The 26,320-nt window shown below is 37.2% G+C and overlaps 1 protein-coding gene across 1 annotated transcript in view; it reads left to right on the forward strand.

The window, feature by feature from the left end:
- Positions 1 to 924: 924 nt before the first annotated feature.
- Positions 925 to 26,320, forward strand: part of METTL25 (methyltransferase like 25) — a 93,512-nt gene continuing 68,116 nt past the window's right edge. Inside the window, exons 1-4 of the mRNA XM_014531638.1 lie at positions 925 to 1,070; positions 17,767 to 17,927; positions 18,411 to 18,517; positions 25,187 to 25,786. Coding sequence (XP_014387124.1) covers positions 925 to 1,070; positions 17,767 to 17,927; positions 18,411 to 18,517; positions 25,187 to 25,786 — 1,014 coding nt within the window. The remainder of the gene's footprint in view (positions 1,071 to 17,766; positions 17,928 to 18,410; positions 18,518 to 25,186; positions 25,787 to 26,320) is intronic.

Below are 26,320 nucleotides of genomic sequence, written 5' to 3' on the forward strand. Positions count from 1 at the left end.
CTTTCGTCCCGGGTGCCTGTGTAGTTCCACAACTTAAAGGGACTAGAGCCCGGCAGGGGTCCATTCATTCAGTCACTCAGCAAGCGTTGCTGGGCGGGAGGAAACCGGGAACAGGGTGCTCACCATGCCTGTCGGTTCCCTGTGGAAACGCGGCAGCAGGACAGCAACACTTATTAATAATACATCAAGATAAGTTCACATGATGATGATGGGCGAGAAGACAATGAAAACAGTTGGGTGGGGGGCAGTAAGAGATCAACGGAAGGACTTGTATGCATGCATATAAGCATAACCAATGGACACAGACACTAGGGGGTGGGGTGAGGGCATGAGCAGGGGGTGGAGGACAATGGGGGGATAAGGACACATATGTAATACCTTAATAAAGAAAAAAATACAATTAATAAAAAATAGAACCTGAAACTATATTAATGAACTTTAATTGATCTTGCCCCTTGCATGGATTTTATCCCATCATGCATGAGTAATTTAGAAAATATTGGCCAGGTTCGGGCGGAGGCTGGATCCTGGTGCCGAGCGGCGCCGGTGTGGGAGGCAGGCAGGAGCCGGACTGCCTGGGGAGCATATTGGGTCTGAAGCTGATAGGAAACGTTGGAGCCATTTAGTCAATATAGTGGCCTGAGTTCCCTTTGAAAAGATAACTCTGATGGTTATTTGCAGAACAGACTAGAGGGGCATTAGCCGGGAGGCCCGTTAGAAGCCCATTTCAACAGTACAAGAAAGAGATGATTATGTTGGGGCCTAGGGTGGTAGCAGCGAAGATCTGGAATATTTACTAGTTCATTTGAAAATTGTTTATAAAGTAGCTAGGACGTGCCATGAACTTTGGTAGGCTGTGGGGTTGTTTTTTTTTACCCTCAAGAAACTTAGATCCAACCAAGGCTAGTATATTTTGGAAGTAGCATGACGAGAGGGCCCGAACAGGCTCCTGGGTTCTCTCCTACTTTGCTTCCAGCTGTTCCCAACCTTGCCCTTGCGAGTGAACCTTATGCGCTGGGCATCCTCCGAATGCAAAGCTCCACTAGAGGAGCCTCCTATAATGGGACGTGGTAAATATTGGTTTCTTTCTAAGTCACTGATTATTGTTGAGAAAGTTAGGCATGTCCTCAGTTTGCTCTCCTAATATCCACTATTTATGATAATGTGGCAACTTACACTTCAAACGGGCAGAGACCATGTCTTCCCTATAAACATGTATTCCCAGTAACTAGTCAAATACCTGGCATGCATAGCTCAATGAATATTTGTTACTTGAATGAATTAATGAATGACTCATGGTAGCTTAGCTTCCCCCCAAGAGAAAAGAAACTACCTTTAAATGTAAAGCCCAAGACTTTTCTATGGCTTTAACTTTGTCTTCATGCAATGAAAGAATTAGGTTGTCTTACATGTTCCAATCATGACAGTAGGATTAATTTTTATTATTTAGTCTGCAGTGTACTAAGTGTTTTCTTGATTCCAATCATGACAGTAGGATTAATTAATATTTATTATTTAGTCTGCAGTGTACTAAGTGTTTTCTTGCACGTTTTCTCTTTTAATCTTCACATCAGCCTTGCGGGATGGGTTCTGTTTCTCCCAAGTTATGAAACTGCGACTTGAGGAGTTACTTTGTCAAGGGCACAGCTCTTCATGGGGTTTCAAACTTCTGACTCCAGAGTCTGAGCTCTTTGCCACCATGATAAAATTATACTCAATTATTTAGGGATGAATTCCAAAGGCCATTATTATTAAAACTAATACTTTTTGTGACATTAATACTTTTCTTAATTTTAGCTATGTTTTTATTGTTTCCCTTTTCAAAGATGGAAGAATTGTTTTGTTCACTGCTGTATACTTATTGCCTGGAACAATGCCTGGTCAGATTAGGTGGTTAGTAAATATTTGGCAAGTAAGTAAATGAATGAATAAATGACACCACTTATTTAGGCTAGGGATAAAATTCTAACATCTTTTGGAAAAACCTTACAATCAATTTTGTATCTATCCAACAAAAAATGGTATCTCGACTCAGTCGTTCACCTTTGAAACGTCTTTGGCCGTGGAAACAAAATATTTAATTTTTACAGATGGCCAGTTGCCTATAGTGTTAAAAAGAATTATTTTTTACAATTTATGCTTGTAAGGAATATTAATTTCTGTTTCTGTGGAGATTATTTGAAGATGGGCATTTTCTCCATTCCTATTTGCAGTCTGTTGTTTGTTTGTGTCAGAGAAGAGCAGTGGAATCCTTTGACCAGATTTATACTTAGGAATTGTTAGCTCCTATGGACAGTATAACTTAACAGTTAAAATTTTAGACTTTTGTGTCTGATAGGGTTCAAACTCCAGTTCTACCTCTTACCAGCTGTGTGACCTTGGAAAAGTTCATTCATTCAGCAATGAGTGTCTACTTTGGGCCAGCACTATCTGGGAGCTGGGGAAATAGCAGTAAAGAAAACAAACAAAAATCCTCACCTTGCCTGCATTCTAGAGGAAAGAGTTAGACCCCTCCCCGGAATCCCCCAAAAAAGTGCCACAGAGAAAAACTAAGTAGAGAGAGTAGGTAAGGGTAAGTGCAGGAGGAAAGTATATTTGCAATTTTAAATAGATTGTTTCAGCAAGACCTCATGGAGATGACACTGGGAAAAAATCTAAATAAGGGAAAGAATGAGTCATGAAGCTACCTGGAGGGAAAGCACTCCAGATAATGAGATCGGGGAGCGCAAAGGCCCTGGGGTGGGAGCCTGAGTGGTGTGCTTGAGGAGCAGCAAGGAGGCTGGAACAGATTTCCATCAGGGACTCACAAGAAGTATGGTTTACTGCTGGTTTTGTATGAGGAGTTACAAATAAACACAATTCCCGGAGCTGCAACGCGTTAATGCACGGTGTATGGAAGTACACTAACAGATGTTTGGCACAATCATTTGGTGTTTTATGAGAACAAGTTGTTTCTGAAAATCCTCAGTGTAGCCATTTCAGTAGATCTTGCCAGGTGATCTTTGGGCCCAGGCAGAGTCCTGGAAGTTTCTTCTCCTCTGTTCAACTAAAAAGACCTATGAAAAAAAATACCAACTTGATTCTTCAAAATAAAAAAGGAAGATGTTTAAAATAGCTATATTTCAAAGACATAAATTATGGGTGTTATAGATTGAATTGTGTCCTTTCAAAATTTGTATGTTGAAGCTCTAATCACCAGTGTGACTGTACTTGGAGATGGGCCCTTAAGGAGGTAATTAATGTTTAATGAGGTCATGTGGGTGAATCCAATAGGAAGAGGACGAGACACCAGGAGGGCATACACTGGCAAAAACTATGTGAGGATATAGGGAGAAGGCAGCCATCTAAAAGCCAAGAAGAGAGGCTTCACCAGAAATCTACTCTGGCAGCGTTTTGATCTTGGACTTTCAGGTTCCAGAACTGTGAGGAAGAAAATATATTGGTTGTTTAAGCCACCTAGTCTGTGACAGCCTGAGCAACAGTTCAGTAGGCTTTGCGGACACTACCTGGATTCAAGTCCTGGATCCCAAACTTATTAGCTTTGTTAACTTGGGCTTTAATTCTCTGTGCTTCAGTTCCTCATCTGTAAAATGGGGATAATAGGTACTTGATGGAGTACTATGAAAGTTAAATGAGTTAATACATAGAAAGGGTTGAGAATATGCCTAACAAATAGCAGCACTTAATCCATTCATGTATTTGACTAATGTTTATTGGTCCTGTTAGTTAAGCCAGGTCCTGTTCTAGGCCCTATAATTAGGGTGTTGAACACAACAAAGTCCCTGTCCACTTGGAGCTGATGTTTAGTGAGGGTAGATACGTAGTAAACTCTGTACGTAATATCAGGTAGCAGTAAATATAGTGAAGAAAAGCATGACAGGCATGGGGAAGTGAAAGATGATGGTGAGGTGGAGAGAAATGCTACTTTAGGTACAGTGATCATGATCAGGAAGTCTTATCTATCAAGACAGAATTTGAACAGAGACTTGAAGAAAGTGAGAGAGCCAGTCATGCAGTTGTCTGAAGGAAGAGTTTCGGCCCTAGTGAAGAGCAGGTGCCCAAGCTGGGGCATGCTGGGTATGCTGGAAACACAGCAGAGCTGTCAGGTTAGCCTGGTAAGAGATGAGGTTTGAGAGGTGAGCTGGGGCAACTTCATGTAGGACGTGTGGGCCATACTGAGGGCTTGGCTTTTACTCTGAGTAGCATGGAAAGCTCTTCAAGGATTTTGTGTGGTGGTGTGATATGTGATTTATGTTTCAAAGGGATGACTTTGACTTCTGTGTGGAGCAAAGGCTATTGAAGGTAAGGCAAGAAGCAAGAAAACAAGATAGATAGAGGCGATTAAAATAGTCCAAGGAGACTTCAGGTAATGGCAGCTCCAAGAGGTCAGGTGATTTCTCTACTAGTAACAATGATAAACTGTGGCGAGGTTCCTTTTGGTGAGCATCTGTATAATTAATTTACTATATTTTAACTGAAGAATACAGAAAGTATATGCCCATGATAGATTATTACTTTGTGGAGCTTTCTCTTACATTGTTTTTCTTTCATTTAATAGATTAAATTTCTTTTTGGCCATCCTTGGTAGTTTTTGTTGGTTGTGGTGGTGTTGGTGACTGTGGTGTATTGAAATGGCGCTCACCTGTAATTTGGAACACATGGAGCCAGAAAGCATGTTGGAAATAGAAAGGGAGATTAGAGAAAGAATTAGTGACATCTGTTTTGTTCTGTTGTATTTAACCTTTATTCACTCACTTTCCTCGTGTAATTTATCCTGAACTCTGTTTTTTCCTTTTTTAGTTTTTTGGGTCTTTTCAGGAAATAAGATCATACCACAACAAGAATCATTAAAAAGTTCAGTAAAACAAAATTCATGGAGAATACTCTAATCTATGGCATTTTTCCCCCTCATTCTAGTTAAATGATACTTTTGTTTAGCCAATCAGAATAAATTTGAATACCTACTATTTGTTTAGCTATCCATTTATGTTGTTGTTTGTTTAAATTATGTCACATCATTAACATTTCACTGGAAGCTTGCAGTTATAGTAATCTAGCTTCATGATTTATCATAATTTAGATTTCTTCCCTGATTTATAAAGAAAGAAAAAAAAACTTGCCTACATGGCTTCATGACTACTAGTGTTTATGTTTCTTTTATTTTTCTCATCTTATCACCTCAATGACTCCTCTATAAATGGTATTAACATCCTTCCTGTTACTCAGACTTATTTCTTTCTCCATTTCTCTTGGATCTGCTGCTTCTTATTTCCACAACAAATAGTTTGGCCCCTCCTTTCTTAATTTTGCAACAGAATTTTAGCAATAACTCAGAGCTCTTATTCTTGCCTCCAGACCCTATTTTTCAATTGCTTTTTCATTCAAACTGATCTCCAGTTGTCTTTCAAAGTCATAGCTATGATCTTGTCATTCCTCTGCTCAAAAACCATCATATAGGTCTCCATTTTGTACAAATTAAAGTTCTTTACCTTCTGCCCTTATTTACTATCGCCTCTCTACCTGGAACCTCCCACTATTAATGAAAGCAAATAGGAGGCAACATATAAGGGATATGCGTCTTGTGGTAATCATGTATAGATTTGAATCCTTGTTCAGATGCTTTAGTGCTATGTAATCTTGGGTAAATTAGTTAAGCTTTTGAGCCTCAGTTTTTTTATTTTAAAAAATAGGAATCAATTCTGGCCCGAATAGGTTGTATAAAAGTAAATGAGATAGATGTTAAAACCTACTCATATAAGTGAGTCAGCATAATAAATATTACTCACCTTCTTTATATTCTGCTCCCCTCGGGTAGAGGCAGAAGCCCAGAGTCAGAGACCTGCTTCTTCCCATCTCTAACTCTGATCAGCTGCATATCTTGCACAGGACATTTAGCTGTAGGCCTCAATTTTCTCATTTAAGAAGTAACTGCCTAGGGCAGCGGTTCTCAACCCCTTTGGCAGTCGAACGACCCTTTCACAGGGGTCGCCTAAGACCATCCTGCATATCAGATATTTACATTACGATTCATAACAGTAGCAACATTACAGTTATGAAGTAGCAACGAAAATAGTTTTATGGTTGGGTCACAACATGAGGAACTGTATTTAAAGGGCCAGAAGGTTGAGAACCACTGGCCTAGGGTGTTCATCAATAGCTGACATGGAAAAATAGCCAACCCCAGTCTCGCATGGTTTATAAACATATCTTGCATGACCAATAAGTGTTTACATTTTTTAATATTTTAGGAAGCATTTCAAAATTCACATACACAAATCTGGGTTTACAGCTTCTCTTGGAAAAAAATTAAAAATCTGACTACTTGTTGTATAGCTCCCTTTACTGGGTGTATCCTCTTCCCCTCCCTAACTTCACAAACTGAAATAATCTTCCTGCCCCACAAAGACTGTGGCTCTTGGTGTGTGGGCTTCAGTCAGTTTCCTTGTACCCCTGGAAAATGAATTCGGGGGTTTGCTTCACACTTTCAATAGGAATGAAAATAGTTATGGATCATTTGACAAAAAGATATCTAGGGTTGCTTCTGGTGCTCAAATCCTATGGAAATATAATGATTTAAAGTTTTCAATCTCCATACCTTAATAATCCCTACTGTTAAAGTCGTAATCATGTTGAGGGCCTGGATCAACCGGTATCTTGGGATGAAAAGCCTATGACAAGTTGTTATTGGGTCAGCCAAGTTAATAAAGGATTGAACTTCTTACATGATCGAACTCTAGATAAACTTTAATCAGGGAGGTAGGTGGCTGGAATAATTTGATGTCAGTTCTAAATTTTTTAAATGTGTCTCCAACTAGAGTTGACGAGAGGGAATATGAGGGAGTAGTATAGCATTATCAATGGTTTTTTTTTTTTTAACCATTCTCTTTCTACCCATATACCTTATACTTCAGCTGCCTTGTTTCCTGATATACATGTATTTTTCCCCTCTGTGATTGGGTATATGCTGTACTCTTTGCCTGAACTCTCCCACCCCATCTATTTAATACACATTCATTTATTTCTCATCTTCTTTCAAAGCCCAGGTCAAATTACACTAAATTAATAACCAAACTAGTCATCTATATATGCTTTTATTCCTACCTTTATTAGAGCACTTAGCACATTTTGTTACAATGATTGGTTAGCTTTGACTCTCCTAGTCTGAGTTCTGGTACCTAGTATATAATAAGTGCCACATAGTGGGTGCTCATTACATGTTTGTTGAATTTAATATGGCTAAGTAGAGAGTATATGGGCCTTCCAGGAAAGTAGAACAGTGTAAGCAAAAGAGTGAAGAGATTTGGGGATTGTAAGGAACGCAGAGCAAAGTATTCATCTATAATAATAAAAGCGTAATGTGCTAATTAGACTGGATGACCTCCTGGTCGAAGCTGGGGCTATGAGGGAAGCCCGGGTCCCGGGTGCCTGCTAGTGGCCCGAGGGAAGGAAGGTCTACTCTTGCATGAATTTCGTACATCGGGCCTCTAGTACATTTATAAATAGCTAAAAATAAGGTTAGAAAAAATATTACAGTCAATTTCTGGAGACAGGTCTGGTAAATTGTTCAGAATCATCCTTCCTTGGGGACATGGGTTAAGATCCTTTTGTGCTAGTCTAGAGATGAACACTGTTTCTGAGGCAAGATGGAAATGGAAAGGAAGTGATGGTGATTACCAGATGGAAAGGAGTGTGGGAGGAGGTAGAAAAGGGTGAAGGGGGAATAAATGGTGATGGAAGTGATGCTGTTATAATAACCTGGTTATTATTTAACAGGAGAGGAGGAAAGAGGAGACCAAATAATAAAGGCATGCCATTTTATACAGATTTGCCAAAAAAATGCATTTAACACTCTATTCAAGTCTGTTCCCACTGATTGATGGGGGAAGGGACTGGACAAATGCCATTTAGACACATGCTCAGTAAGGTCTGAGTGATGTGGAGAGGTACCTACCTGTCTGCCAGTCATATCTTGGAGCAAATAAGTGGCCACAATGGGCATGGCCCCTGCAAACATGCAAAATCTAAATATACCAGAGGCCAGGTGCATGGATTTGTGCACCAGTGGGATCCCTCCAAGGGGTCCCAGATTGTGAGAGGGCGCAGGCCAGGCCAAGGGACCCCACCGATGCACAATCGGGGTCAGGAAGGGACTGTGGGGGGGCTCCAGAGTGTGTCCGGACCATCTAGCCCAGTCCCGATTGGCTGGACCCCAGCAGCAAGCTAACCTACCGGTCAGAGTGTCTACCCCCTGGTGGTCAGTGCACGTCATAGTTACCGGTCAAATGGTCACTTAGGCTTTTATATATATAGATAAACTTCTAGACAAAGAAGCCTCTCTCCCTTCTTCTCTAGCCCTTGGCTTCAGGGCACCAAGCTCCTGTGACTCCAGTTGCAGGGACATGCTCCCCTGAACCTACATGGCACTCAGGACTTTACATGGACTAATGGGCTTTAATTAGCTTGGATACTAAGCCACATCTGGCTACAACATAAAATGAAAACTCTGGACACTGGCCTTCCTTCTGGCTCTGCTAGAACCCCAACTGCACCTTTCCCAGACTGACTTAAAGGGCAGGGGACTCTGGAACCTGAGAAATATAACTTCACACAAATAAAATCTTTTTCCACATACCATCCTCCTGTGCGAATCTTAGAAAATTCATTTTCTGAAGTTATTGCAAGAACCTCGCTCACAGAAGCAACAGAGGAATTCTCCTTCTGGTAACAGAAGGAGACTTAATTTGGGGTGGTGAACACACAATACAATATAAAGATGATGTATTATAGAATTGTATACCTGAAACCTATATCATTTTAATAACCAATGTCACCCAATCAATTCAATTAAAAATAAGTAAATAAAAGGAAGTGATAGTTTAAAAAGATACTGTACAAAGAAAATTGGTAAGTCTTGGTGAATGATATTTATATAGAGTTCATAGAAATGGAGGAATCAGAGATAATTCCAAGATTTTCACTCTGGGAAGGTCTTAAAGAATAATAATGAATAATACTATTAGCAAAATTAGGAAAATCAGTAGAGGAGCTGTTTGGGGAAATAATGCATTCTGTTTTAGATATATTGAATTTGAGATAACCCAAGTAGTGCATCTATGCTCACAAATGGACATGAAATTATATACAGCTATAGGTGATTCATAGGCCTCTAGCTTTTACACCTCAGGACAAGAGATTGAAAGCATTATTGGTCACAGAGCTCTTTGAATTTATCTTGATTTTAGACCAGCACCTTTGCTCATTCTGCATTTTCTTCTTGTAACTTTTTGTTCCTTATTACGGTATATTTACATATTTCTAAACATTTATTTAACTCATCTTAATCAAGTGCTGAAATCGGTCCTCTGTGAGGGGAATCAGCACCAATTGTCAATTACTGAAGCTTAATTCTTCCCTCTTATTTGATTATTTAAATAAAATGGCAAAACTTAAACTTTAAGCTAACATTTTATGTTTATTCTCTGTACAGCAGCCACCAAAGAATAAAATTGATTTGATTTTTATGAATTATGTACATTACTAATATTAAGCAAGTAAAGAACAAGATCTGCTGGAGATACAGTAGGAACTAGATAGAGAAAAATATATATTGAACGCAAATTCCTTTTGCATGTTTCTTTACTTGGCAAATGTTATAACTGAATTTATGAGACAGTAGACTAGACATGCATGTATTTTATATTAATGTTGAAATGTAAATAATGGAGTTTAGAATAAGAATAACAGAAGAAATTAAACTCAAGTTAATAAAATGCACAAAAAGTACAATTTTAAGGGAAAGTTGTGACAATTTCACTTTCTCAAAATCCCTCTTTAGTAATTTAATTACAATTACAGTTTACTTGGGACAAAAAGTCTTTTATGTGTCTTGCCTCAATAATAAAAATCTGAAAAATCTCTTTTATTCTTGAAAGCCTGGAAGTGTAGGCCCATGTCAATGTATAGAAAAGAAATACTGGTCTTCTCAGTAAGAGATCAATGGCAGAGTTAGTTCCTAAAATACTGGCATTTGTTGAGGCACCGTGGGGAGTAGAGCCTACAGTGCGGTTGACAGTTGAAGTAAGAAAGGAAATGTCTGTGGTAGGAACAAGAGAAGAACAAGAGATTGATTTTAGAGCACTTAATGCACTGAAATGCATTCATTTTTAAAAATAGCCTTTACAATTATAACATCAATTTTTTGAAGTTTTGCAATCTGGAATTTATTTATTTGCTAACAATCACATTGATTTATTAAATTTAAATTAACTTTTTATTTCATTTATTAAATACTTCTATTTTAAATTGAGTTTTGAAGTTGTTGAATTTCTAGAAATCTATTACTTGGTTTTGGTTATCTTCTGAAAATAGAAACTTTTGATTATCCTATATCTTATATAATAAAAGCCTAATATGCTAAGTGTCCGGTCATCCAGTCATCTGTTCAACCAATCGAAGCATAATATGCTGATGATATGCTAAGGCTGCTCAACCACTCACTATGACGTGCACTGAACACCAGGGGGCAGACGCTCTGACTGGTAGGTTAGCTTGCTGCTGGGGTTCAGCCAATCAGGACTGAGCAAGACAGGCCGGACATGCCCAGGAGCCCTCCCGTGGTCCCTCCCTGGCTGGCCAACCTCCCGCATCCCTCCCTAGCCCCGATAGTGCACCAGTGGGGTCCCTCGGCCTGGCCTGCACCCTCTCGCAATCTGGGACCCCTCGGGGGATATCAGAGCTGGTTTGGGCCCGATCCTGCAGGCCAGGCTGAGGGACCCCACTGGTGCATGAATTCGTGCACCGGGCCTCTAGTTTTATAGATAAATCAAGTCTTAGAACAAATAAATAGTTCATGGCCACACAGAGATAGACAGTCTGAGAACCAGAATTCAGACCTAGTTCTTTTTTTTAAACATGTTTGTTTCTTGTTTTTGTTTTTGTATTGATTTCAGAGAGAGGAAGGAAGAGAGGGATAGAAATATCAATGATGAGAGAGAATCATTGATTGGCTGCCTCCTGCAATGTTTCCTATTTGGGATCTAGCCAGCAACCCAGGCATGTGCCCTGACTGGGAATCTAACTGTGACCTCCTGGTTCATAGTTGGACATTCAGCCACTGAGCCACACTGGCCAGGCTCAAAACTAGTTTTTGCTCATTCCTTTGTTCATTCATTGAGAACTTAACCAAGCGCCAGGCATTATTCTAGGTTCTAGAAATATGGCAGTAAATAAAAATCTGTGTTCTCTTGGATTTTACTTGCAATGTCAGATGATGTAAGTGCTATAAAAATTAATAAAGAATCAGAGAGTAATAAGAGTTGAGTGGGGTGCAGTTTTAAAAATAGGATTGTCAGAGCAGTTTTCACTGAAATGGTAACATTTGAGCAAAGACCTGAAGGAAGTGAGAAAGTCAGCCATAAAAATATCTGATAGAAGATGGTCTCAGACAGAGTTAAAAACAAGTGCAAAGACCTGAGTAAGCACATCCCATGTGGCATCTCAATAAAATTACAACTGGGTAGTGCTGATCCCCTTGGAATTAGGATCCACACTTTGAACACTTGTTGTCGAAATACTTTGTAAATGATAAGACACAATGTCCCATAGATGAATCACAAATTGTAACAAATTAACTTTATTCAGGTTCAGTTATTATGTTGTACATAGTGGGCGCCTCTGAATTGTTTCCTTTTTAAAAATTGATTTTTAGAGAGAGAGAGACAGAGACATCAAATTGTTGTTCCACTTATTTATACATTCATTGGTTGATTCTTGTATGTGCCCTGACTGGGGATCAAGCCTTGATGTATCAGGATGACGCTCTAACCAACCGAGCTACCCGACCAGGGCTCACTTGTTTATTTTAATGAAGTTTATTTTTCGTTTACCAAATCAACTTATAAATTGCTGGGAGTTTTGTATGTTTTTTTCTTTTCTTTCAAATTAAACTATAGAAAGGATCTGTTAGAGTTAAAATACTGTGGTTAGGTTTTTCCTATTTTTATATTTAATTTTATTTTTGTAAGTAACAGCTAAATGTGAATAATGCTTCTGAAATGCTTACACGTGCTTTATACATCCAATCTCATGTTAATATTGGCACAATAAGGACATGCATGTCAATTCTTTGTTAGTAATATCTTATTCTTTCTAAGAGGTTTTCATGTGGAAATAACATATTTTTTCGTTTTGTATGCAACCATAAATTACACTCAACTAGCATTGGCAAAGTTTTTTAGCGCATAATTGGATGATATAAATTGATTTATTTTAAAAAGCAACAGTATATATTCTGTTTTCTTTCTTACATAAATGATAGAATTATAGGTATATTAAAGCACTCATAAAATTTAATACATCCCATCTATATTTTCATAGTTTAACAAGTCAGACTTTAACTTTGCATTGAAGTCTCCTAAGCAAGTATAAAGAACTGAAGCCTCAAGTCAACAGAAGCCAAAGCCTTAAACTATGTTATTAAATTTGCATTGAATATACTAGTAAGTAAGTTTCCATTCTAGAAAACATAATTCAACTCAGCCAACACTTACTGAGCATTGTTCTATTGTAGTTTTATCGGTAAGGAAAAATATCACCTATGAAGCTATTGCTGTGGCACTGGTGAGAGTTAATGGAGTTTAAATAACAGCATGATAGTGGCAGCGGGGGGTCCCCAGATTTTCAGTGTCAGCACTGGGTGAGGGATAACACTGTTAATTAGATAGGAAACAGGAGGAAGGAAAGGTTTGGCGAACATGAGAACGTTTGTTCAGTTTTGAACTTTTTGAATTGCAGATATCTGTAGGGCATTTATGTAGAAACTAGAGGCCCGGTGCATGAATTCGTGCACTCGGGGGGTGGGAGGTAGGGTCCTTCAGCCCAGCCTGTGCCTTCTCGCAGTCCGGGAGCCCTCGGGGATGTCTGACTGACAGCTTAGGGGGAGCAGGCCTAAGCCGTCAGTCGGACATCCTTAGCACTGCCATGGAGGCAGGAGAGGCTCCTGCCACCACTGCTGCACTCACCAGCATTGACGTCTGCCTTCTGGTGGTCAGTACAAGTCATAGTGACCATTCGTTCCGCCGTTCGGTCTGTTTGCATATTAGGCTTTTATTATATAGGATGAATACAGAACATTTTCATGTCCTTGTGAAGATTGTTAAGAGGGCACTACTGATTTCTTCTTGAAATTCTGGGCATGGGACTGTTCTAGTCTGTGTTATAATAGCAGTAGTAACCTTTGCCCTAATCCCTTGTAGCACAGTTAAAGCCCAGAATTAATACACGGTTGCATTTTATATTTCATCACATTCTAAATTTTCTAAATCACTCTTTTCTTCACTTTGCAATTATAAACATTAGGGCTGAGGTGAGGTTTCATGCTGCTCTCACAGGCTCAGCTAGTGAAGTCCTCCTAGTGGCCTCAGTAATCACTGCCACCACAGAATCTGAGAATTCGTTCTGCCCAGGGTACCTGGTGATGCTACAGTAATAAATGTACTGAGGAATTGTTTTCATTCATTCATCCATTTAGTTCCTATTAACTGAGTACCTGCTACATGAAAGATATGTTGCTTTTCAACTGGACACGAAGCAGTACCATTGTCTTGTTTCTACAAATAGATACCACAACAAAACCTTATCATGAAAACTTTTATTTCCTTTTCAGAGACTTATCAGTTGTTTTAAATGTAGAAATTACTTTTTTCATTTCTTGAAACCTTAAGACCGCTTCTGGTAAAGAGGGAGGTGTTGAGGGGAGTAAAGAAAGTGAAAGAATTAAGAAGATAAACAAAGTGAGTATGAACTAGCTTAAGATATTACATGTATTGATCTATGCCAGAGGCAATTCTTGCTAGACCTGATTCTGACATTCCAATCTGTCTAGCACTTTTCTTAACTGCTCTTTTGCCTGATTTCATTTGTTGTCCAGTGGACTTACTGTTATGGCATGCTGATTAAATGTGGGAATTAAAAGCAAGGTCGAACACTGCCTTGGTTCACACCTTGCCACTTCGTGTTTCTGTGAACCTGGATACATTGCAGCCTCTCTAAGTCTCAATTTCTTCCTCTATAAATGGGAATAATAGCACTATGTAGCTAGCTTATCAGACTATTCCATTTAATGTAAGCTGTTTAGCATGGTGCCTGGCATATAGTATATGTGTAATAAATGTTAGCAATAAAGCAATAATAGTGATGAGTTTTTGTGTATCCTAATAGCACTCTGACTTCCTTAAAGTGCTAGGTAGTATTCAAGTAAAAGAACACATTTAGTTTTGACATTTTTTATTTATTAAATATAAATATTATATATTCATTGATTGTTTCTATTTTATTTTTAATTTTGAAACATTATTATTCATTTCTTTACCTTAACTTTTTTTAAAATATATTTTTATTGATTTCAAAGAGGAAGGGAAAGGGAGAGAGAGATAGATACATCAATGATGAGAGAGAATCATTGATCGGCTGCCTCCTGCACACCCCCCACTGGGGATTGAGTCCGCAACCTGGGCATATGCCCTTGACCAGAATCGAACCCAGGACCCTTCAGTCCGCAGGCCAATGCTCTGTCCACTGAGCTAAATCAGCTAGGGCTTTACCTTAACATTTTTATAATTCAATGTGTATATATAACTTCCCTGTCTTTCCTTATACATTGATCTCTGCTGTTAAAAAAACAATACTTAGAGATTTCCTGATCTCATATTGTAGACAGTAACTTCCCTGCCTGTTTGCTCCCCTTGCTTCCTCATGCCCTATTAACTTATCTTATAAGAAACCTCTGTGGAACAGTGATATAGGGTGTATAAAAACTAATAAAGCCAATGCATGTAATAAAGCAAAACACGTACGTCCAGTAGAGGGAGATGTTGGCAAAATAATCAAGCCACATAATATGCAGGTGCAGTGGGCACCAAATTTGAAAACAAAGCTTTCCCTGTGTAAAAACATTAACTAATTAAGAATTAACTAAATATAAATTCAGTAGCGCTGTGGATTCTGTTTTGCTAGCTGTCAAACCCAAACTCATTATACAATTACCTAGAGAAGGACTATGAGGAATATGTACACTGTTACCACTCCATATAGTTTTGCTCACATACTGTTTCAGAGATGGAAGTAATGACAAGAATATTGACACACATCTCTCTCTCTCTCTCTCTCTCTCTCTCTCTCTCTCTCTCTCCTCCTCCTCCTCCTCCTCTCTCCTCTCTCCTCTCTCTGTAGAAGTTACAGGCTGATTACTTGAAAACAAAGAAAGTACAGAATCTATATATATTTCTCTAATTCAAAAATATTTTTTCATTGAGTTCTAGATTTTTCTGAATAAACTGGTGTCACTGTTAGTAACCTAAACTGATGGATTGAATAAAAACACTATTCTTTTTATAAAAGTAAACATTATTGAAAAGATAATATCTTTGTATTTTAGATCTCCAAAATTCTGAATTACTGGGAGGCCTATAATTAAAAGCAAATTAACAACATTTAATTAAGCTTGAATTGGAATTTTTTCAAGTATTTTGAGTAGGATAGTTAAGTTGATTTGAACCTTTACTCTTCCAACAGAAACATCACATTTCTTTCTGTTGGCAACATTGTCCAATAACTGACTACTATAATAGTCCCTCTGCACTTTGAGATTTAATACTCTTATTCTATCACACTCTAAGAAATTGCTGCCCTGGAACTTGGGGATGTTGAGACGGCCCTTAAACCTGAGAGTCTCACTTAATAGTTGACTGAGTTTTCCCCTCTGTATCATGCCTAAATATTTTGATGTGGATTTTATTACTTTTGGCTGCATTAGTAATTTCAGTTTGTAAAATGTCCAAAGAACTTTATATTATATACAAAATATATGTTAAATAAATCACTATAGTAATTTTACAGTTTAAATTCCCACTTAATTGATTCAGAAATGGAAGTTATATATCTCTGCCAATTTTATTTTTATTAATTAAATTGGTAAATGTTACCACCAACAACTTAGTAGATAATAACTTTAAAAAGATACTATCTTACCCTGCCGGCATGACTCAGGGGTTGAGCGTTGACCTATGAACAGTTCGATTCCCAGTCAGGGCACATGCCTGGTTTGCGGGCTTGATCCCCAATCGGGGGTGTGCAGGAGGCAGCTGATCAGTGATTCTCTCTCATCATTGGTGTTTCTATCTCTCTTTCCCTCTCCCTTCCTCTCTGAAATCAATCAAAATATATATTTTTTAAAACTTTAAAAAAAATAAGTAACAAAAAATAAAAAGATACTATCTTAAGCATACAGTTTTTGTTTTGAATTCTGCAAACCTTCATCAATTTTCTTGCTTTTAATTTTTGCTAAGGAGCATCATTCTTTGTGTGTAAGTGGATTTGTATAATTTTATAAGGAACTATGGAGGATCAGCTATCATAGAATAGACTTCATAATATGTAGTATGGTTTTTCTGGTAGGACCAAAGTTGTTCCCTGGATTGCACATGCTTTTATAACCAGAAGTCTTTAAATACTTCATTTAACCACTGGATGTGTGGCTTTTTTGAATTATTAAAAATAATTTTCAGTAAATGGACTTCATTGGACTTCTTCATTCAAAGAGTTTCTTTGAACCACTATAGACACATTTGAATGCCTTTTTTAACCTTTCGTTAATAAATTAACATGTATTAAAAATGACCATAGGAAAGTGGGATTGAGTAAATACAAAGTAAATCTATCAGTGTGTTTATGCATATTCATTAGAATAGATAATATTATGCTGCAGTAATAAGCCTAGAATCTCAGTGACTAAAAACAACCAAGTTTACTTTTCTCATTCTGCATGTCCGTTGTAGTTTGACAGCAGTGATGTCTTTGTTGTAGTTACGTGGGGACTCAGGCTAAGGCAGGTTCCACCTTGACACTTCCTTCAGCTACTACAGTTCTGGGGAAAGGATGTGCAGTGAATCTTCTAATACTCTCAAAACTTCTGTCTATAAATGACACAGTTCCCCTGGGCGAGGTGTGGCCACACCTGAGTTCAATAAGCTGCGTGATCCTCACACAGAATGGGCCACTGGATGTTGCAGGCAGTACAGCAGTTCACCAGACTCTTCTAAATGAGTGAGCATTTGGAAACTGTTGATAACCTCAGAGTGTCTGGTTTCAACTGCGCATGGGAAGAAAATGGAATGTTTTCACCTGATCATCATCTCATTAGTTTTAGAACTCATATTGGGTCAGGGCACTGAACACATACCCCCTCCCCGCCGCCCCCCCCCCCACACACACACATACAATGCTACATGGTTTAAATTATTTAGGAACTGTTTTACAGAAATATTTATACCACAGGGGATATTGGCATTATTCCACATGCAGTGTGGACAGGGAATGACAGTGTTGTGGGGACTAACCTTTAAATTCACATTTGTAGGTCGGCCAGGACCATTAATAAATTTCATGACTACATTATAGTTTAGCAGGATTTAAACTTCTTTTTCTTTTTTTCTGTCTCATGGAACAAAAAAAGGCCACATTTTAATTTGGAGTTTAAATATATTAATTGTGTACTGTGTTAGGAGAAAACTGAGTGCTACAATAGCTAACAGTTTAAATAACAAATATAATTGAACCATTAAAGTTATTGCAAAATTCACACTAAAATGAAAGTATTGTAATTTGTTGTAAAGATCCACTGTTTTTTTCATTTATTTTTTTTAATCTCACACAATTAGCTTTTGTTTAATTATTGCTAACATTTCCTGGCTTTTTTTTTTTTTAAGGTATTACTGGTTTTTCCAAAATATTTTGTGAAACTTCCCAGAAGCTAGTTAGTGTGGAAGCCTTTGCTCTGGCTGCGAAATATTATTCTATACAAAACTTGGGAATATGTACTCCTTTTGAGCAATTGCTTGTAGCCCTTCGAGGAAATAAAGAAGAGAAAACTGGTAGGTGTGTGTGTGTACACGTGTGTGTATGTATGATTTTAGGCACTTAGAAGCAGTATATTGTTCATATATGTATGTCTTTCCAATATGGTCTTAATTTAGTGTTCAACCTTATATCATGAACCCACATAGGCTTATGCTAAGTGGGTTTTCTCATGCAACATATTAAACAGAACTTCATTATGGATCTCCACATTTTTTTCTATATGATAGTTCAGTTATCAGTCTTTTTCTTTATAGTTAATTGTTTTATGTATCAAGGAACATTTTAATAATGTTCTGTCGATCTTATTTATTTTATTAATTCAAATTTGAATCATAGGAGCTGAACCTATAGAGATCTATTATATACTAGTAGATACCACAATAGGATCTATATTATTTTCATAGTTACTTACAGAAAACATGAATGCCAACTGATGGTCCTTATTCACTTTTGTTTCTTTAATAGCAGTGTTTTAATTTTGTTGTATTTCTACTCAGGTGACAATGTGAAGCCAGATGAGTTTATGAATTTGAAAAAATCTCACGAAGTTCAGGCAATGTCAGAGCTGATCAGCAGTATTGCTGATTACTGTGGGATAAAACAGGTAAGAGTATTTCCCTTTATTTTCAGGTGTTAAGATTATTGCCTCTCTCTCTTTTTTTTGTACCATTCAAATTCTTTTTTCTACTATTACTATCTAGTCTTTAAAATGCCATTAAATAATAGCTGACATGAGATATGTCAGAGCCTTTAAAAATGTGCTCTCATTTCCCAAATACACTCCAATTATAACAAATCTCTACTAAAAATAAGGTATCACTATGCATGTTTTGCCACAAATTTCACTCTTTTCAGAGTGGATAGAAGTTAAAGATGATTCCCTTTGACATGTTATAACTCCAACTTGAGGCAGCATTATGATGATGACATTTTGCAAAATTGTTCTCAGGACCTGGCCAAACTGTGATATGGGGCACCTACCTCATTATAGTAACACAAAGAAACTGTATTTTAGAACTTGGATTCTTTTACACTGTCAGAATTACAATGCATTCCTGTTGTGAGAAATCGCTTTTGTGTAACAGATCTTTGAAAACAGATGTTAAAATAAAATCAAAGATTGCCTGGACCTATAAAAATAGTAAGTTATTTTTCCCCCTGGCTTATAAAAATAGTAAGTTATTTTTCTTATCCCTATGAGAACATCTATGGGGGTAATGGACAATTTTCCCTCCTTCAATTTTTATTAGGTGTTAGGATCTTTTCCATGGATTCTTCCAGACTTGAGGAGAGCCTGAGGATGGTTAGAAAATGATCACAGTGTGGGCTAGGTGTGCACAGCCACTTGTGACAATGTAGCTCTGTAGGGTAGAGACTAGAAGCAAGAGCTAAGCAATAGTTTTTAATCTTTTCTTAAGTGTATCATACCTAAGCAACACCTTTCAGGATTAGTAACAGGCTCACCATGGCGGTGATGCTCATCTGGACCAGAAGGTGCAAGTACACAGTGAAACTTAAACTATTGCCATACAAATCACATGGGTGAATATTAGAAACATAAAATTGAATGGGAAAAAATAAGCAATTTACAGAAGGCCACATATTTTATGGTACCATTTTTAGAAGCTCTAAAGAAAAATAATGGTATATTCCTAAGACAAAAAATTATAAGAAAAAAAGCAATGGAATCATAATAATTTGAGAATAGTTAATTACCTCTGGTAGGGAAGCAGGGAAATGGGTTATAGATGGAAAACCATCCACAATTAAGGCAGCAGAAATACTAATGTTCTAGTTTTTAGGATGGCTGATAGGTTCGTGGGTATAGCCGGTGCTGTTGGACACCTAACCTAATACTCTTGGGCCTTCCCATTGCATGGTGTGCCAGCCTACTTCCTACCTGGCAATGTCTGCATTTCTTTCCCTGTGGGTTTTCTTTGGCTGCTGAAACAAGGCGTTGCTTGCATACAGGTTCTGGGAATTAATTCCTCTCTGTGGCAAGCCTTGAACCACTGATCGGTACAAGCTGATATCAAATACATCAACTCCCTGACATTTCAGGTGGATGATTCTGAGTGTGCCTTCTACACTAGCTCTCAGAATTTCCCAGTGCAATTAAACCCAAGTTGCCCTAAAAGTATCTTGATTAATAATGCACCTTTTATTGGACTGCCTTCCTTTCTCTTTTTCTCTTCTCTACTTCCCTACCCTTCTTTCACCTCCCAAATAAATCTCTGGTGTAGAATCTGCTCTGTTGTAACACAAAAACTAAGATGAAGGGTATTTACTGTGCTTCCATAACTTTACATTTTGACTATTTATTCTTTTATTTATGTGAAATATTGCATAATTATAAATAACTTTAGTAAAGCAGATTTATTTTATTTCTAAATAGCAGGAAAAAATTTTGAAATAGCTTAATATATCATGTTAGACCTGCTTTAAGGGAATTTTTTCAAAGCAAAGGAGATTGTTCCTAGTGGATGAAATCTCCTAAAGTAAAGACTTTTACAAGGTCTTTGTCTTAAATCATTTAATAGCAATATTTGATTCTCACAATAGTTCAGTTTAAAACATTTTATATATGTACTACTTTACTTTTAAAATGCAGATTTCATGATGGTTGATGGAAATCCAGAATCAGAAACATTTGCCTTTACTAGTGGCCCTAGAGAGCTCTCATTAACTGTGATGGAGAAGATGTGGGGAGAGGCAGAAAATATTTTACAGAAAATATCAAGCACTTAGTTTGGAACATGTTAAGTTTGAGATGCTTATTAGACACTCAAGTGGAAAAATTAGGTAAACTGATGGATATATGATTATGAAGTTCATCAGAGAATTCCATATTGGTGTTATAAATTTATTTAAAATTTGAAATTTGAAAGCCTTTAGCTTAGAATGGTAATTAGATCTTCAAGTTAGTCAACACAATATAACTTTTCTATCTGAAGTATAATGACCACTGTGTGTAACAATGTTTTTGTGAGAAAGTATCCTAAACAGAATTAGGAGACTAGGAAGGTCAGCCACAGCAGGCATTGGACTGGAGTCTCCTCTGTCTTCTAACATGTAAGGTGTTAGAAGGAAATCAGGATGGTGGAAATTTTGCAATTGAGACCAGATAGTGTGAAGGCAAAACGTTTTATGGCGTATACAACTTTTAATTGCACAGAGTTTTCCATTCTATTGCTAACACTGCATATGTTACTAAGTCAGTTTGGAAAGGGATAGAAGTCAGCTTGGGTCAATAAGATGTAAATGTAGGCTGACAAATTTTCTAGGAAAAGTTACTCATTACTGAAAAGGTTTTTAGGTATTATATTGTGAAGACATGATTCTAAGAGTTTCTACAGCCATCAAGAGGAGTTAAAAATAAGCTAGCAAAAGTTTATTTTGCTCTTTAAATTCTACATGCAAGTGAAATAATGGTATTTGTCTTTCTCTGATTTATTCCTCTTAGTATATACACTTTAGTTCCATTCATGCTGTCACAAATAATAAGATTTCATTCTTTTTATGACTGACTTAACATTCCATTGTATATATGTATCATAGCTTTTTTATCCACTTGTTTGTTGATAGGCACTTGGGTTACTTCCATATCTTGGCTATTGTAAACAACACTGCCATGAACGTAGGGGTACATATTTTCTAAAGTTGAATGTCGTTGAATCTCTGAATGGTTCAACTCTTCTACTGAAAGATTTCCTAAAATGAAGTGAATTTTCTTCATTGTTCAAAACTTGATGTTCTGTTACTTGCAGCCAGAATTTTCCTCATTTACAAGTGGAATTATTATAAACATACTAGAGGCCCGGTGCACCCGTGCACCAGTGGGGTCCCGTGGCCTGGCCTGTGGGGATCCGGCCGAAACCAGCTCTCCGACATCCCCCAAGGGGTCCTGGATTGCAAGAGGGCAGTTCTCGGGTGACGCTCCCTGGAATTGGGCTCCCTCCTCTCTGGTTCCTGGTGGGTCACCTGAGAACCACAGCTGCCAAGTCACCACAGCTCAGCAGTTCCTGTGTTGAGTGTTTGCCCCCTGGTGGTCAGTGCATGCCATAGCTACTGGTCAGAGTGTCTGCCCCCTGTGGGTCATTGCGCATCATAGCTACCGGTCGGACGGTTGCTTAGGCTTTTATATATATATAGATTTGAAAACAAACTCAATTACCTCTTGATAAGAAAATATCTAAATTGGTGGGAACAAATATGCTGATGTTTACATCAACCACTGGTTGCTAGCATTAAATTTGTCATTGATATCAGTGAGTGTGTTTTATAGAATCAAAGGAAAGTTTTGCTTTCTCTGAAGATTCAGATATAAGGGAATTGATTAATAGTTTCTACTGTACAGCTCTTATATTCATGAGTATAGGTATGGTAACTTCAATTAGATTATACTTCCTTAAGTCAAGATATATTATGCTTCTGTGTTTCCCAGAGATTAACATTAAAAACTGGTATAGGGAAGTATTTGTAAGCTAGTTACTTATTTAGGGGACATTATTTATTGGAGTCTTACCTATGAAATACTTGAATTACAAGACCCCTGAAATTTTTGAGGATTTAATTAATGATATGCATTACTACAAATATAGGCATGTTTCCTTGAGTGGCTCATACTTATGACAGAGTTTAATTGATTTTAGTTAGGAATTAAAGATAGTTGTAATAATATTAGATAATTTCTTATGATAGTATTTCTGTAATTGTCCATTTATTTCTTATGAAGAGGCATGGCAATATAATGGTAATCTTGGTAACTTTTTACTTATTTTATCATTTTTAGTTTAATTAATATATTCTCCAATTCTAGGTGTTCAGTTTGATAAATTTGGTAATTGTATGCAGTTGTGTAACCATCACCATAATAAAAAATATTTCTGTCGTGATAAAAAGTTTCCTCCATGCCCTTTTGCAAGTTATTTTCTCCTCTATTCTCAGGGAACTACTGATTTGCTTATAGTTTTGACTGTTCTAGAACATTGTACAAATGACATTTTGTGTTTGACATCTTTATGACATAGCTTTTGAACATCCTCAGTGTTGTTATATTTACTCTTTGTTTCTCTTTTTTGCTGGGTAGTAGACCATAGTATGTTTATAAATGTTTTTTCATTTACCAGTTCATGACCATTTGAGTTGTTACCTTTATTTGGCTGCTATTACTATTCACTTACAAGACTTTGTGTGGACATGTTTTTATTTCTCTTGAATAATTAGTCCAGAGTGGGATTTGTAGATTATATAGTAAGTGTATGTTTTAACTTTATTTTAAACTACCCCTGTTTTCCAAAGTGCCTGTACCATTTTACATTTGTGCATTTCTCATTATGATTTTAGTTTGCATTTCCCTGATGACTAGTGATATTGTGCATCTTTTAATATTGGCTGTTTATATGACACTAGAGGCCTGGTGCATGAAAATTCATGCACTGGAGGGGGGTCCCTCAGCCTGGCCTGCTCCCTCTCATAGTCCCGGAGCCCTCAGGGGTGGGAGGCAACCCAGCAATCAGGGGAAAGTGATGCCCCCATCACACCTCTGCTGCTGCCACTGCCAGCAGCGCCGCAAGCCTCCGGCCCTGGTTACCTGAGCCTCGGGCGGCCTGGGCAGCCGCCATCCAAGGCTTGCCTGCACCTCAGGCTGGACCTGGGCGGCTGGGCAGCTGAAATATGAGGCTTGCCTGCACCTCGGGCATCGGCTGGGTAGCTGCCATCTGAGGTTTGCCTGCGCCTCGGGCCAGCCCTGAGTGGCTGGGGGGCTGAGGGGGCTGGGGGACTCCAGAGGCAGGCGCACCCTGATGGGGCTGAGGGTACTGGGTGCCGCCATCTTTGAGGGCGTGGCAGTCAATTAGCATATTTCCTCCTTATTGGCTGTGGATGCTGCCATTTTTGAGGGCATGGCAGCAATTAGCATATTCCCTCCTTATTGGCTGTGGGTGCCACCATCTTTGTGACAGTGTGAGGGTCAATTAGCATATTCCCTCTTTATTAGATAGCCTATTGTGAAGTGTGTGTTCAAATTATTTGCCCATTTTTAATTGGTTGCTTGTCTTATTACTGAGTTATAAGAGTTCTTTATATATTCTGGACATGAACCATATGTCAAATAAATGATTTGCAAATACACTATTCAGTAGTTCTTTTCCTTTTTAACTATTTTAAATAGCAAAAGTTTTCATTTTTAATGAGTTTTATTTTTTCAATTATTTGTAGTTCATGCTTTTAATGTTCTACATAAGAAATCTTTGCCTCTCCTAATGTTACAAAGATTTTTTTATGTTTTCTTTAAGAAGCTATTAGTTTTTACTATTACATTTAGATATGTGATCCACTTTTAATTAATTTTGTTTTTGGAATGACATAAGCAAAGCTCATTTTTTCATACAGACATCCAGTTATAACAGCACCATTTGTTGAAAAGACTCTTGTCTTCATCAAATTACCTTAGCAGTTTTTTTGAAAAATCAGTTGTCTATATTAGTATTAGTATGTTTCTGAACTCTATTTTTTTCATTGGTTTATATGTCTATTTTTATACTAGCATTATACTGTTTTGATTACTCTAGTTTTATATTGATTCCAAAATTGTGTAAATCCTCCAACCTTATTCTTTTTCAAAAGTGTTGTGATTATTCTTGGAACTGTGCCTTTTCATATAAATTGTAATATCTGTTTGTCAATTTCTTTTTAAAAATCTGCTGCAATTTTTATTAGGATTGCATTGAATCTATGTCAGTTTGGGAAATTGCCATCTTAAAATTGAGTCTCATGTTTTGTCAATATGGTATATCATTATTTAATCTTTTAAATTTTTTCTATGCAGTGTTTTGTAGTTTTCAATATATAGGGATTTTACACAACCTTTGTTACATTTATTACTAGGTATTATATTATGCTATTTTAATTCAAATATTTTATAATTTGTTACTGTATTGTATATATTCTAGTGGTTTAGTATTAATTTCTAATGATCCTGTATTCTGACACATTGCTAAATTCACTTTCTGTGTTAGCTTTTTTGGTATATTATTCAGTATTTTCTGAGACACAGTCATATTATCTATGAAGAAGGGTTTTATTTCCAATATTTATGACTTTCGCATCTTTTTCTTGATATTACACTGTCTAGAATTTCTTTTAAAAACTTAAATAAAAGTGATAAGTGTGGTTGATTTTTAATAGGAATCAAAATTAAAATAAAAAACGTAACAGGTTGTATAAAGTATACAACCATTTGTTTACTTTAATTCATTCTGTTTTTCTTTAGGTAATTGACCTGGGTTCTGGAAAAGGCTACCTAAGTTCCTATTTGTCCCTGAAGTATGGCTTAAAAGTTTATGGAATCGATTCCTCAAATACCAATACTCATGGAGCTCAGGAGAGAAACAGGAAGCTGAAGAAACATTGGAAAGTCTATCATACTCGGTCAAACTTAGATGTCAATGACCTGGCATTAAAAATGGCAAAAGAAAAGAAAATGCAAGATCAAGTTAAAAATAAAGCAGATATTGAGGGAGTATGTAACAACAGTCCTGCAAATCAAGAAATGATGTCTACATCAGATTTTTTGCCAGATTTTTCGAGCTCTGTTATTTCTAACATCAGAAAACAAATGGAAAACCTACATGTTCATTCCCATCGAGAAGATAATTTGTGTTTTGAGAATGCCTTTTCTCTTACCGACTTTTTGCCTGTTAATGCCATTGAACCTACTTCTTCCTCCCAAATACTCAAGAGAAAAGTGTCTGAAGCAAATAGAGAGAGAAGAAAAACAACATCCAAGTCAAATGAATCAAATATATACTCACCTTTAACATCTTTTATTACTGCTGATTCAGAACTACATGATATTATTAAAGATCTGGAGGTAATTTCACATTTGAATTCCTTAATTTGATTTACAAAACTGCTCTAGGACATAGAATAAATTTTAATAGTAGCTTACTTAACCTACATATCTTATTTGGTTGCATTAATCTAAAGAACTAAAATTATGTATAGACTTTTATGATTCTCACAGCTATCAAAATCTGATAAGAGTACAAAATATGACATTTACAGTTTGCCAAAATAGAGTGCCTTTCACTCATTTTAAGCCTCCTAAATCAAACAGAAGTACTAGCACAAAAGCTAGTAAGCTAAGTTCTCATTATGTAATTTAGGGATTAAAATTCCAATTCAAGAAAATCTGTACATTTTAATTAATATTTGAAGTAAAGAGATATCTTCAGCAATGTTATCTATCTATATATATAAAGAGCCAGGGGCCATTGCAACCGAACGGACAACTGAACAGGCTGCGTGGGGCGACCAGGCTGGCAGGGGGTTATTGAGAGATGACCAAATGACTGAACACCAGGCTGTGTGGGGCGACCAGGCCGGCAGGGGGGTTAGTGAGGGA

This window comes from Myotis brandtii, unplaced genomic scaffold (genome assembly GCF_000412655.1).
Source record: "Myotis brandtii unplaced genomic scaffold, ASM41265v1 scaffold82, whole genome shotgun sequence".
Classification (NCBI taxonomy): Eukaryota; Metazoa; Chordata; class Mammalia; order Chiroptera; family Vespertilionidae; genus Myotis; species Myotis brandtii.